Raw genomic sequence first — 14,243 nt, forward strand, 5'->3', positions numbered from 1 at the left:
CATGGATGTCCATTACGTTTTGTCCCGTTTGTTTTCTATTCTGGTTCGATTTACTGTTCTCACTCCTATGAAAGACGTGCACAACAACGATCGATTGAATAAGTATTTTAGCTCGTCTGTCAAATTGCACGAAGGATTAACTTTATGACGTGTATTCCTATGCTGTAGGTTACAACGTTGTGTGAAAACCATCGCTTCGTTACTCAGAGTCATTTCTTTCAAAGTAGATTCTGCCATCCTGGCTGCCGAAGACAGTGAAAACGCGTATCACATTCACAGAGAAGTTTTACATCGCAGTTATCTTCCTGTCAAGTAAATCGTACTCTGAACGTGTGAATATTAGTAGAATAGATACCTTGGACAAAATGATCTATTCTCAAAAGGAAAATTCACGGTGAAATTATATTTTCGCAAACGATACTCCAGTGCATTCTAGCACACTGGAGTGTAGTATATACAGTAAAATGCTTGGTACACTGGAGTGTAATATAGACCGTACAAATTCCTGGCACACTAGAGTGCAGTATATACCGTACGAAGCTCTGGCACACTTGAGTGTTTGTTTTGTGGGGAAAAATATTTCAAGGTAGTGCCATGTGTGTAATTTTGACAACGTAAAAGAAAAAACAACTGAGTATGCGATCCCTCTTGGTACTACTTCCTTTTTTACAATTTAATTGTTTTATTCCTACCTTAAACAACCCACCCGTCCAAAATAGGAACATTGTGGAGCGGAATAGCTCAGTCTGGTTAGAGAGTCGGACTCTGCCGGCTGGTCGCGAGCTTGAACCTTAGGGCCGACAGGCTGTTTCGAGTACCCATGATAAAGTTCCTTTTCCTCTGCTGAACGTATTACGTTTCATGGTTGTGACTTAAACAGCTGGCAGCAGCTAATGCTTCTTGTTAAAACTTCACCTTAAAAAAAGATTTGTATGCATTTATTATTGCTTTGAAATCAGGAAATAAACATTATTTAACTAAAACGGGCTTTTTCTCCATTAGTCCACGAAAAGTAATTTCGTATCACCCCTCCAATAACCTTAACACAAAGTCAAACGCAACATATTGCACGAATGCAATTGATTGTAGTCGTTGATTTTGTGTTTGATGGCACAACAACACACGTATTTTATTTAGTGCCAAGACAACAGAAGTAATGCAAATTGCCAAAGGACACACCATGATAGCCTACCCAACCCACTCCAGTGGTAGGATTTGAACCCGTGCACGTGACCAGCTAGCTTAACATTGAGCTACCGCGCCTCGGAATGAAACTGAAAGTAAGGGGTTATATTCAGCAGAGATTCTGCTTTCGGACCATAACTCAAAGTATGGGGTAATTTTTTGGTGGACGTTCTGTTTTCTGATCATATTTAATTATTTACGTGGCACACCACATGTACACAGTCTAATGAAAATTAACACACGAGATTGGCATGAATGATTCATGCAGTATTTTGTGCTTCGTTTATTTTTCAACAATCTGTAAGCACAGAGTATTTCTCTTGTTGTAAGTATTTTGCTTACAGCGTAGGTTTGTTTATTAAAAATTTAAAATTATGGTTTAAATTGTAACTGATAGAATTAATTTGTAACGTTATGTCAGAAAGAAAAAGTTCTTGACATGGACAGTAGTCCATGGAAAATATCAAAATCGTTTTGCATAATGTCTTAAGAATACGTTTATTTTTAACAGGTGATACTGTAGGAGAAAATATGTTCTACCGACACGAGCTTCAGCCGAGTCATTTCAAGTCCTGCGCAGTTCTGCATAAATTAAATTCTGATCTCGGTCTGTCTGCACGTTCCTGTCAGCTCAAGCGGAAATACCTCTGTGAATATGGTAGGTATATACATCCGCATAGTCGACGTACGTAGTACATTTTCTGTTTATAATTGCTTCTATTGATACATAAGCAGCGGATATAAGACGAAATTTAAATTCATTTTATATTCTCGTTTAAATGCTGAGATTTGGTATTCGTAAAGAAACACTGCTTCTAAATTTCCGAAATTTGTTTCATCCCGTTAGGTTTATATATATATATATATATATATATATATATATATATATATATATATATATATATATATATATATACACGAGTTATATTTTAAAGCACAAAAAATCAACCGAGGGAGAGGGGCTTGCTTAAAGGTTTTCAATGTTTGCTAATGTTAAACTGACTCTGTTATACTGAGCATTTTCTCCAAAGAGTACATCTAAAATAATGATCCGCTCTGCAATAGTTTCTAACAAGAGATCTTTGGCCACATTTTATGAGTGATATACCTTTGCAAAAGGTCAGGGGATCGTTCGGGTTAGAATTACGTTATGCTTAATTCATATTTATCACCAACAATATTATTTAAGAAAAGCTGCAAGAATCAATTCACCCTACAGTACACATAAACATTGATATAACATACCTAATATCTGCAATATTGCAAATTTAATGTTCAAAACTATTTGTATATAGAGACAGCTTTACTCCAAATGACCTCTGACCTTTAAAGTGCTTCACTGCGTAGAAAGCAGCATTACCAGTGTCGTGTCATTAGACCCATATGCTATACATCTCGTTTTCTTTTGTATAGAAAGTATCCATGGACCACCTGCCACGCTGCGTCTTGTAGGAGGTAAAACTTCCGGCAATGTAACTAACTCACAAACCCAGGATGTTTCCACTACAACTATTCCGGATATGACGGCGGCACCGACCCCTAAAGTAGATGGGGCTCTATCTTTCACTGATTCCGATATACTGAGTACATGTAAGTTTATTCATTCTTTCTCCTAACCTGTAGGACAAATGAATTGACAATAAGCTCCTGTGTCCGTTGTCCGTTTTATTCACGTGAGCGCTACATTACATAGAGTTTTAAAACAATTCTGGAATGTACCTTTTATAAAATAAAGGCACGGTCGGACAGTTGTCATCTTTCCTTCCCTTTCGCATTGTCGTTTGGGAGGATAATCATCCCTTACAGAGTGTTGATTTCACACGTTTTGGGGTTAAATACAACGAGTGTGATCGACTTTGATAACTCGTACCATGCACTTAACACATTCAACGGCTTTAATTGTTGATTACTACTGTGAAACGATGCATCGTCACAGATAAAGGAAGGAGGAATGGCAGTGTACATTGCATAGATTCCCTCCCTTGATTTGTATATTTCCAATTACTAATTGTATATGCATTTTAGACCTGACCAAATGAGTGATCTCAGGCATTCATAGGACGCTTGTTGTTAAAGTGTTGGAAATATTGTGATATCGTCCATGTATTTGTCTGTCTGTCTATCTGTTTGTCTGTACGTTTGCACATCTTCTCCAAAACAGCTGGGTAGAAATTCATAAACCTTATTTGCTATATTGTCCCAGTGATCGCCATCAACTCTAATTCCCATCTCATGGATCCCTGGTGGGATCAAAGATCAAATATACAAACCTTTCATTTACAGTGATAATTTCCATGATAATTTGACCAAATTTCATCTATGTATCCATGACAGGAAGACACGTCATTTATGTGACATATTTCCATTAGGACTCCTGGGTCACTGTCTGTACAGGGGATTGGGGGTTGGGGGTTTGGAATACGCAGTAAAAGTCTGGGTCACTTTCGGAACGGCGATTTGGGGTTAGATTATCCAGTAACAACATGGGTCGCTGTCTGGATAGGGGATCGGGGTTAGAGTCTGCAATAAAAGTATGCGTGACTATCCTGATAGGGGATCGAGGTTACAGTTTGCAATAAAAGTATGCGTGACTGTCCTCAGAGGGGATCGAGGTTAGAGTATGCAATAAAAGTATGCGTCACTGTCCTGAGAGGGGATTGGGGTTAGAGTATGCAATAAAAGTATGCGTGACTGTCCTCAGAGGGGATCGAGGTTAGAGTATGCAATAAAAGTATGCGTCACTATCCTGAGAGGGGTTTGGCTTGACGTTTTCTGTAAAAATATGAGTCACTGCCCAGAAAGTGGTATGGGATTTAAGTATGCAGTCAAAGGTTTGGGGATGGTAATCGTTTGCTCATTTCGTCTCCAACTCTCTCTACAACAACTTTCACCAATGTGATAAACATCAAGTGTAAATTATGAGTTATTTTGCATTTATAATGTAAGCAAATTCACAGATTCACTTTGATGGGTTGGATAATAATCCATTCATATTCAACTAAACATGTTTTATTGATTCGTCTCTATAAGCATATAGCAAGATAAAGCTTCGTTTTTACAATGGCAGAGACACAATTTTATCAGTGTTTATTATGATTTTCTGCCTCAATTTTAGCATATCTAGCATTAAAGTTAAGTGAGATTATATAACTTGGTCCTTAGTTCTTCGTACCTTTCAGATTCGCTCAGTTGATGCCGATTGATAATCAAACTGAAAGCACCCTGACATGACGGTCTTTTAAGGTTTAACAAATGATGTCAGTCTGCTATATTATGACTGCCATTGCTGAAGAAAGAAAAACCTTCAAACTTTGGGAAAAACAACCTCCTTTTGTTCTATTCTAACAACTTTAGAATCGCGGTTCTAATAATTCAAAAGGCTTTTCTTCAAAGCAAATTCCTTGAAAGTAAAATATCACTATAGTCCTTGAATGTTTCATATGATCCACTTGAATGTATGTTTCATATGATCCATTTGAATGTTTCATATGATCCACTTGAATATTTCATATGATCCACTTGAATGTTTCATATGATCAACTTGAATATTTCATATGATCCACTTGAATGTTTCATATGATCAACTTGAATGTTTCATATGATTCACTTGATTGTTTCATATGATCCACTTGAATGTTTCATATAATCCACTTGAATATTTCATATGATCCACTTGAATATTTCATATGATCCACTTGAATATTTCATATGATCCACTTGAATGTTTCATATGATCCACTTGAATATTTCATATGATCCACTTGAATGTTTCATATGATCAACTTGAATGTTTCATATGATTCACTTGAATGTTTCATATGATCCACTTGAATGTTTCATATAATCCACTTGAATATTTCATATGATCCACTTGAATATTTCATATGATCTACTTGAATTATTTAAATGTCCAAGTCCTTGAATAATTTCACAATAGTTCAGCAAAATACTGTCGAGTTAAAATGGATGTTTTAGTTTCTGCACTAAAAAGATTACCAAACATTTAGATAATTTTATTGTGAAACATGTTAACAGCCATGGTCTCCTGGCCTTTTCATATTACTGAGCCAATCGACAGCATGGACGCTCATGACATATCTTGAGTAGATGTTCTCCTAGGATCACGTGATGTTTTCATTACCGCCATTCATACTTATGCATGGCGTACTTTGACCGAAATTGTTGTTGACCTGACCTTGACAATCCGCTTTGATTATGAATGGAAATTTCGCAACGAATTGTATATGTTGTTTTATTATAGTACAAGCCAGCCACTGAATTTAAGAATTAAAATCTAAATGTCATAAACCCAAATGACTTAAATAAACTACATTAAAAATTAATATTTGATATAGATATTCGTAACATTATATTTATAAGATCATGAACTGCCGCCGAATATGGCCACTGTTGCGATGAGAAGAAACATATGTAAACAAATTTTCAATGGCCACTCAAAGGAACTTTACCAAGTTGGACATAAAGTATGCTGGCAGGAAGTTCTATACAATTTTTAGAAGCAATGACGATTTGACAGGAAATGTACCCACGGTTACTAGACTTAGCAAAATCTTTAAGAGACTTCTAATAAGCGCAGGAGACTTTGACCAAAATTAAAAACTATTCTGGCATGAAGTTTTCAAAGTTGTACAAATGATGTTGATCAGATGATAATACTAAAAATAGAAATGCTTTTAAAAATTGACCAGACAACACCCTGAATTAAAAATATTTATTGTTTTTACGTAAATAACCGTTTGTCAGGAAATGTGGTCACAGCTTAGTAAAAATATTAATACTTTTAAATGCCATCTAATCCTCAACCCAGACATAATTATAATTCGACAAAACTTCGACGTAAAATGTTCTGACATGAAGAGCTTTTGGATATGCACCAACATGCTGATACGATGTTAAATATGGCTGCCATTAGTAAAACAAAACAAAATTGCAACACATCTAGTAACCAACAGGTCAACGAAAGATAACCAAATTTGACATAAAGTTTCAAAGCTAAAAGAACTGTATTTACCATTTATGGTAATCCTCCATCAAATATGGCCGTCCTCCCCAAACACAAGCGTCAAAAACATTTAAATAATTTTATCTCAACTAAAAGAAACCGCAAAACAAAATCTGACCATCTTTGGCGAAAAACGTCCTGGCCCTGGCATAAAAGTATTTCAGCATACGGTAAACTGTGCTGGTGCACCATATGGAGGAATCTACAAACAACAGAGAAACCTCGAAACAATTGTTTTTCATAACGTATGAAATCAACAGTATTAGAAGAAATTTATACAGAAAGCGTCCTAGTCAGACATACATATTTCTTGACCTATGCATTTAGATATTAAACAGATTTCAATCAGGTGAGTGATTTCAAGCCCACTTGTGCCTTTTGTTTTAACACTGTCCCTTTATGAAAAATGTGATATTAACTTATACCTTTTGCCTTAAAGTTTTTTAATTTATTCTGTAGGCCCAGTCATTGACAATAGCCATCTAAATAAAGGATTGCGCATCATCGTTATGATCATCCCTTTGTTCGTCGGTACTGGATGGAATGATTTTCTTCCTCTCATTTTCATTTTAGACCTTTACATTGGTACTGCATGGAATTAAGTATTTCTTCCTCTCATTTTATTTTTAGGCCTTTACATCGGTATCGGATTTGTAGCTGGTATGGGATTCGTTCTATTTGTTGGGTTCCTTGTCTTCCTTGCCTTGCGGTAAGTCAAAATTGCGGTGGCTTTACATTTTCGTAAATTCTCGTTAATACTTCACAGCTGTTTGGGACTGTTCGAAGTTTTTTATGACACAGACATGGGAAAACGGGAGTATGTGGAGAGATGGACCTGACCTGAAGGTTATTGGAAACAACTGCCATTCGTAGACCCTGAATCGACTTCAGGTTCTGGCGTCTGATTGGTCATTGCTCCGATATAATGAAACATCTGATTGATCAATGCTCCGACATTAGCCAGTCATACATTGTATTGGTCAGTGCTCCGACATTAGCCAGTCATACATTGTATTGGTCAGTGCTCCGACATTAGCCAGTCATACATTGTATTGGTCAGTGCTCCGACATTAGCCAGTCATACATTGTATTGGTCAGTGCTCCGATATTAGCCAATGAGACGTTAAACTTTTAAGCGGTGTCTAAATTTGAGAACGACAGTATTTTTGTAACCTTCAAGTCAGTTTATGGTTCCACACTGTACATGTCTGGGTCGATGAACGAAGTAGTTTGAAAAACGATGCAACGTCACTTTGCGAATAAACAAAACGTTAGTGTGGTATCGGTTAGAAATTCAAGTCGTAGAGGCCACGCTGTTATACTGTTATAATCGGTTTTATTCTTCTCGAACATTATGTTAAAGTGTGTATATATATATATATATATATATATATATATATATATATATATATATATATATATATATATATATATATATATCCATGATCCTAAAACCACGAACTGATTCTACCACATTTACAAAATACCACTACTTTTGGGATATCAAGGTTACACAGTGGTTTGAATGTTTGCAATGGGATATCAAGGTTACATAGTGGTTTGAATGTTTGCAATGGGATATCAAGGTTACACAGTAGTTTGAATGTTTGCAATGGGATATCAAGGTTACATAGTGGTTTGAATGTTTGCAATTGGATATCAAGGTTACATAGTGGTTTGAATGTTTGCAATGGGATATCAAGGTTACATAGTGGTTTGAATGTTTGCAATAGGATATCAAGGTTACATAGTGGTTTGAATGTTTGCAATGGGATATCAAAAGATACATGGAATAAGAAGGTTACATAGTGGTTTGAAGGTTTTCAATTGGATATCAAAATATACGTGGAATAAGAAGGTTACATAGTGGATAGAAGTTTTGCAATGGGATATCAAAAGATACATGGAATAAGAAGGTTACATACTTGACAGAAGGTTTGCAGTGGGATATCAAAATATACATGGAATCATAAGGTTACATAGTGGTTTGAATGTTTGCAATGGGATATCAAAATATACATGGGGTCAGAAGGGTACATAGTGGTTAGAAGGTTTGCATCCGAGAGCTTACACAACCTTAGATGTTCCTGCACTATAAGCGCAATATGGCCACAAACTGTTTAGCCAATGCATTGTTTTCTAATCGTCATTATTGGTAGGCTAGGCTTGAGATGGACTCAGTGGACACTGGTACCTTGTCTTCAAAATCTATATATGGTAGACATTGTGGAAGCATTGGGCGTTTCAGTGAAGAAAATTATTTCGAATATAAGAAATTGATTTGTATGCACTATAAATTGATGTAGATTAATATCAAATAAATATTTCTTCTTTTGAATGTGTGTAAAACATGTTCAAGCATTTTTTAAAAATTGTTTCCTTCATGACATTTGATTCTTCCATGCAGTAGGTACACTGTGTATCTAAGTGAATGTTTCCTATCAAGGTGAGAACTTATCGGGGAGGTAGTATGTTTAAATATTTGGAATTAAGGTGCTAACATATCGGAGAGGTAGCTTTTTTGAATGTTTATAATTAAGATGCCAACGTATCGGGGAGGTAGATTGTTTACATGTTTGGAATTACGGTGTAAACGTATCGGGGAGGTAGATTATTTAAATGTTTCGTAAAAGGTAACCCGATCGGTGAGGTAGCTTGTTTGTATATTTGGAATTAAGGCGACAGATCACGGAGGTAGAATATGTGGATGTTTCATGTAAAGGTGCCAGCTCATCGGGGAGGTAGTTTGTTTGATTGCTGCGGGAAAATGGTGTCAACAGATCTGGGAATCAGCTTGTTTGATTGCGGCGGGAAAATGGTGTCAACAGATCTGGGAATTAGCTTGTTTGATTGCTGCAGGAAAATGGTGTCAACAGATTTGGGAGGTAGCTTGTTTGAATGCTGGGGAAAATGGTGTCAACAGATTTGGGAGGTAGCTTGTTTAAATGTTTCGAATTATATGCTAACCAGTCTTGTATCAAAACATGTGCATGTTAGTGATAAATGTCAAATTAATTTTCAAACAAGGGTGCCACAAAGGGTACATTAAAATTAATTTTATAACAAGGGTGCCACAACGTGTTCATTATTTTCCCGTCGGTTGCATTCTTGAGGGAAATGCTGGAACACGACCTCGCTGTATGGGAAGGGGTTCATCGATAAACAATTTTTTTGTGTTTACAAGGGTATGCGGGGGAGGAATTCAGAACGTAAATGGTTGCATTATTTGTCAGTGTTTTTCATTAAATATTGTTTTTTAATTTTATTCTCAAACATTATTTTATCAGTTTTCAATGAAAATCTAAAACGTAGACAGAACGGAGGTTATGTTCATACTAATTAGAAGCATTAAGATATTATTAGTACATGAAAGGTGGTAACGAGGAAAATATGTTCCGACATTATTAGTACATGAAAGGTGATAACGAGGAAAATATGTTCCGACATTATTAGTAGATGAAAGGTGATAACGAGGAAAATATGTTCCGACATTATTAGTACATGAAAGGTGATAACGAGGAAAATATGTTCAGACATTATTAGTACATGAAAGGTGATAACGAGGAAAATATGTTCCGACATTATTAGTACATGAAAGGTGATAACGAGGAAAATATGTTCCGACATTATTAGTACATGAAAGGTGATAACGAGGTAAATATGTTCCGACAATATTAGTACATGAAAGGTGATAACGAGGAAAATATGTTCCAACATTATAAGTACATAAAATGTGATAACGAGGAAAACATGTTCGGACATTATTAGCACATTAAAGGTGATAACGAGTAAAATATTTTCCGACATTATTAGCACATGAAAGGGGATAACGAGGAAAATATGTTCCGACATTATTAGTATATGAAAGGTGATAACGAGGACAATAAGTTCCGACAATATGAAAGGTGATAACGAGGAAAGTAAGTTCCATTATTAGTACATGAAAGGTGATAACGAGGAAAATATGTTCCGACATTATAAGTACATAAAATATGATAACGAGGAAAATATGTTCCGACAGTATTAGTACATGAAAGGTGATAACGAGGAAAATATGTTCCGACATTATTAGTACATGAAAGGTGATAACGAGGAAAATATGTTCCGACATTATTAGTACATGAAAGGTGATAACGAGGAAAATACGTTCCGACATTGTAAGTACATGAAAGGTGATAACGAGTAAAATATGTTCCGACATTATAAGTACATAAAATATGATAACGAGGAAAATATGTTCCGACAGTATTAGTACATGAAAGGTGATAACGAGGAAAATATGTTCCGACATTATAAGCACATAAAATGTGATAACGAGGAAAATACGTTCCGACATTGTAAGTACATGAAAGGTGATAACGAGTAAAATATGTTCCGACATTATAAGTACATAAAATATGATAACGAGGAAAATATGTTCCGACAGTATTAGTACATGAAAGGTGATAACGAGGAAAATATGTTCCGACATTATTAGTACATGAAAGGTGATAACGAGGAAAATATGTTCCGACATTATTAGTACATGAAAGGTGATAACGAGGAAAATATGTTCCGACATTATTAGTACATGAAAGGTGATAACGAGGAAAATATGTTCCGACATTATTAGTACATGAAAGGTGATAACGAGGAAAATATGTTCCGACATTATTAGTACATGAAAGGTGATAACGAGGAAAATATGTTCCGACATTATAAGCACATAAAATGTGATAACGAGGAAAATACGTTCCGACATTGTAAGTACATGAAAGGTGATAACGAGTAAAATATGTTCCGACATTATTAGTATATGAAAGGTGATAACCAGGAAAATACGTTCCGACATTATTAGTTCATGAAAGGTGAGTCCGAGGAAAATATGTTCCGACATTATTAGTATATGAAAGGTGATAACGTGGAAAATATGTTCCGACATTATTAGTACATGAAAGGTGATAACGAGGAAAATATGTTCCGACATTATTAGTACATGAAAGGTGATAACGAGGAAAATATGTTCCGACATTATTAGTACATGAAAGGTGATAACAAGGAAAATATGTTCCGACATTATTAGTACATGAAAGGTGATAACGAGGAAAATATGTTCCGACATTATTAGTACATGAAAGGTGATAACGAGGAAAATATGTTCCGACATTATTAGTATATGAAAGGTGATAACGAGGAAAATAAGTTCCGACAATATTAGTACATAAAAGGTGATAACGAGGAAAATATGTTCCGACATTGTAAGTACATGAAAGGTGATAACGAGTAAAATATGTTCCGACATTATAAGTACATAAAATATGATAACGAGGAAAATATGTTCCGACAGTATTAGTACATGAAAGGTGATAACGAGAAAAATATGTTCCGACATTATTAGTACATGAAAGGTGATAACGAGGAAAATATGTTCCGACATTATTAGTACATGAAAGGTGATAAAAAGGAAAATATGTTCCGACATTATTAGTACATGAAAGGTGATAACGAGGAAAATATGTTCCGACATTATTAGTACTTGAAAGGTGATAACGAGGAAAATAAGTTCCGACAATATTAGTACATAAAAGGTGATAACGAGGAAAATATGTTCCGACATTATAAGCACATAAAATGTGATAACGAGGAAAATACGTTCCGACATTGTAAGTACATGAAAGGTGATAACGAGTAAAATATGTTCCGACATTATTAGTACATGAAAGGTGATAACAAGGAAAATATGTTCCGACATTATTAGTACATGAAAGGTGATAACGAGGAAAATAAGTTCCGACAATATTAGTACATAAAAGGTGATAACGAGGAAAATATGTTCCGACATTATAAGCACATAAAATGTGATAACGAGGAAAATACGTTCCGACATTGTAAGTACATGAAAGGTGATAACGAGGAAAATATGTTCCGACAGTATTAGTTCATGAAAGGTGATAACGTGGAAAATATGTTCCGACATTATTAGTACATAAAATGTGATAACGAGGAAAATACGTTCCGACATTATTAGTAAATGAAGGGTGATAACGAGGAAAATACGTTCCGACATTATTAGTAAATGAAAGGTGATAACGAGGAAAATACGTTCCGACATTATTAGTAAATAAAAGGTGATAACGAGGAAAATATGTTCTGACATTATAAGTACATAAAATGTGATAACGAGGAAAATATGTTCCGACATTATTAGTACATGAAAGGTGATAACGAGGAAAATATGTTCCGACATTATTAGTACATGAAAGGTGATAACGAGGAAAATAAGTTCCGACAATATTAGTACATAAAAGGTGATAACGAGGAAAATATGTTCCGACATTATTAGTACATGAAAGGTGATAACAAGGAAAATATGTTCCGACATTATTAGTACATGAAAGGTGATAACGAGGAAAATAAGTTCCGACAATATTAGTACATAAAAGGTGATAACGAGGAAAATATGTTCCGACATTATAAGCACATAAAATGTGATAACGAGGAAAATACGTTCCGACATTGTAAGTACATGAAAGGTGATAACGAGGAAAATATGTTCCGACAGTATTAGTTCATGAAAGGTGATAACGTGGAAAATATGTTCCGACATTATTAGTACATAAAATGTGATAACGAGGAAAATACGTTCCGACATTATTAGTAAATGAAGGGTGATAACGAGGAAAATACGTTCCGACATTATTAGTAAATGAAAGGTGATAACGAGGAAAATACGTTCCGACATTATTAGTAAATAAAAGGTGATAACGAGGAAAATATGTTCTGACATTATAAGTACATAAAATGTGATAACGAGGAAAATATGTTCCGACATTATTAGTACATGAAAGGTGATAACGAGGAAAATATGTTCCGACATTATTAGTACATGAAAGGTGATAACGAGGAAAATAAGTTCCGACAATATTAGTACATAAAAGGTGATAACGAGGAAAATATGTTCCGACATTATAAGCACATAAAATGTGATAACGAGGAAAATACGTTCCGACATTGTAAGTACATGAAAGGTGATAACGAGGAAAATATGTTCCGACAGTATTAGTTCATGAAAGGTGATAACGTGGAAAATATGTTCCGACATTATTAGTACATAAAATGTGATAACGAGGAAAATACGTTCCGACATTATTAGTAAATGAAGGGTGATAACGAGGAAAATACGTTCCGACATTATTAGTAAATGAAAGGTGATAACGAGGAAAATACGTTCCGACATTATTAGTAAATAAAAGGTGATAACGAGGAAAATATGTTCTGACATTATAAGTACATAAAATGTGATAACGAGGAAAATATGTTCCGACATTATTAGTACATGAAAGGTGATAACGTGGAAAATATGTTCCGACATTATTAGTACATAAAATGTGATAACGAGGAAAATATGTTCCGACATTATTAGTACATGAAAGGTGATAACGAAGAAAATATGTTCCAAAAGCTTCGAGTTTTCCCTATATTTAAACAATATGTTGGAGGCAATAAAAGCAGCAATGCTTTCACGGGCGCCCATAGCATAATTCAAGGGGGTGTGGTCACATGACCCCTGTTTGAAATCATGCTGCATATATATATATATATATATATATATATATATATATATATATATATATATATATATATATATATATTCCGACAAGTTTAATCATGCAAATGAAGCTGAAAATATGTTACAAGATTCTGTTCAAAACGCTTAGTAAATATTAGCTTTAGTTTCAGACTGCTTACGCACGGAACTACGCAACAAACTCTCCCGGCCGTGACTGATTGACCCCCACCCTGCAAAAAATCCTGCGGGCGCACATCAATGCTATATAAATTAAATTTTCTATTCAATGCTTGTATATGACAAGTTATATATTAATTATCAGAATTTTCTAGCAAACATTTTTTCCTGTAGTAGTTAACGTTTTCAGTTATGTAACTACGGTCTATTTTGGTGTGAAAGCTAGAGTGTATTTTCTATTTTATCTCTCTGTATTGTATGGAGATTTATTAGTATATAAAAATGACGATATATATATATATATATATA

At 34.9% G+C, this 14,243-nt stretch overlaps 1 protein-coding gene across 1 annotated transcript in view; it reads left to right on the forward strand.

Annotated features, from left to right (window-relative positions):
* The window catches only part of LOC149773787 (uncharacterized), a 60,195-nt gene that overhangs the window by 39,921 nt on the left and 6,031 nt on the right, over window positions 1–14,243 (forward strand). Inside the window, exons 7-9 of the mRNA XM_089946001.1 lie at window positions 1,697–1,843; window positions 2,599–2,775; window positions 6,839–6,917. Coding sequence (XP_089802127.1) covers window positions 1,697–1,843; window positions 2,599–2,775; window positions 6,839–6,917 — 403 coding nt within the window. The remainder of the gene's footprint in view (window positions 1–1,696; window positions 1,844–2,598; window positions 2,776–6,838; window positions 6,918–14,243) is intronic.

This window comes from Sinohyriopsis cumingii, unplaced genomic scaffold (genome assembly GCF_028554795.1).
Source record: "Sinohyriopsis cumingii isolate HCF-2022 unplaced genomic scaffold, ASM2855479v2 utg000555l, whole genome shotgun sequence".
Lineage (NCBI taxonomy): Eukaryota > Metazoa > Mollusca > Bivalvia > Unionida > Unionidae > Sinohyriopsis > Sinohyriopsis cumingii.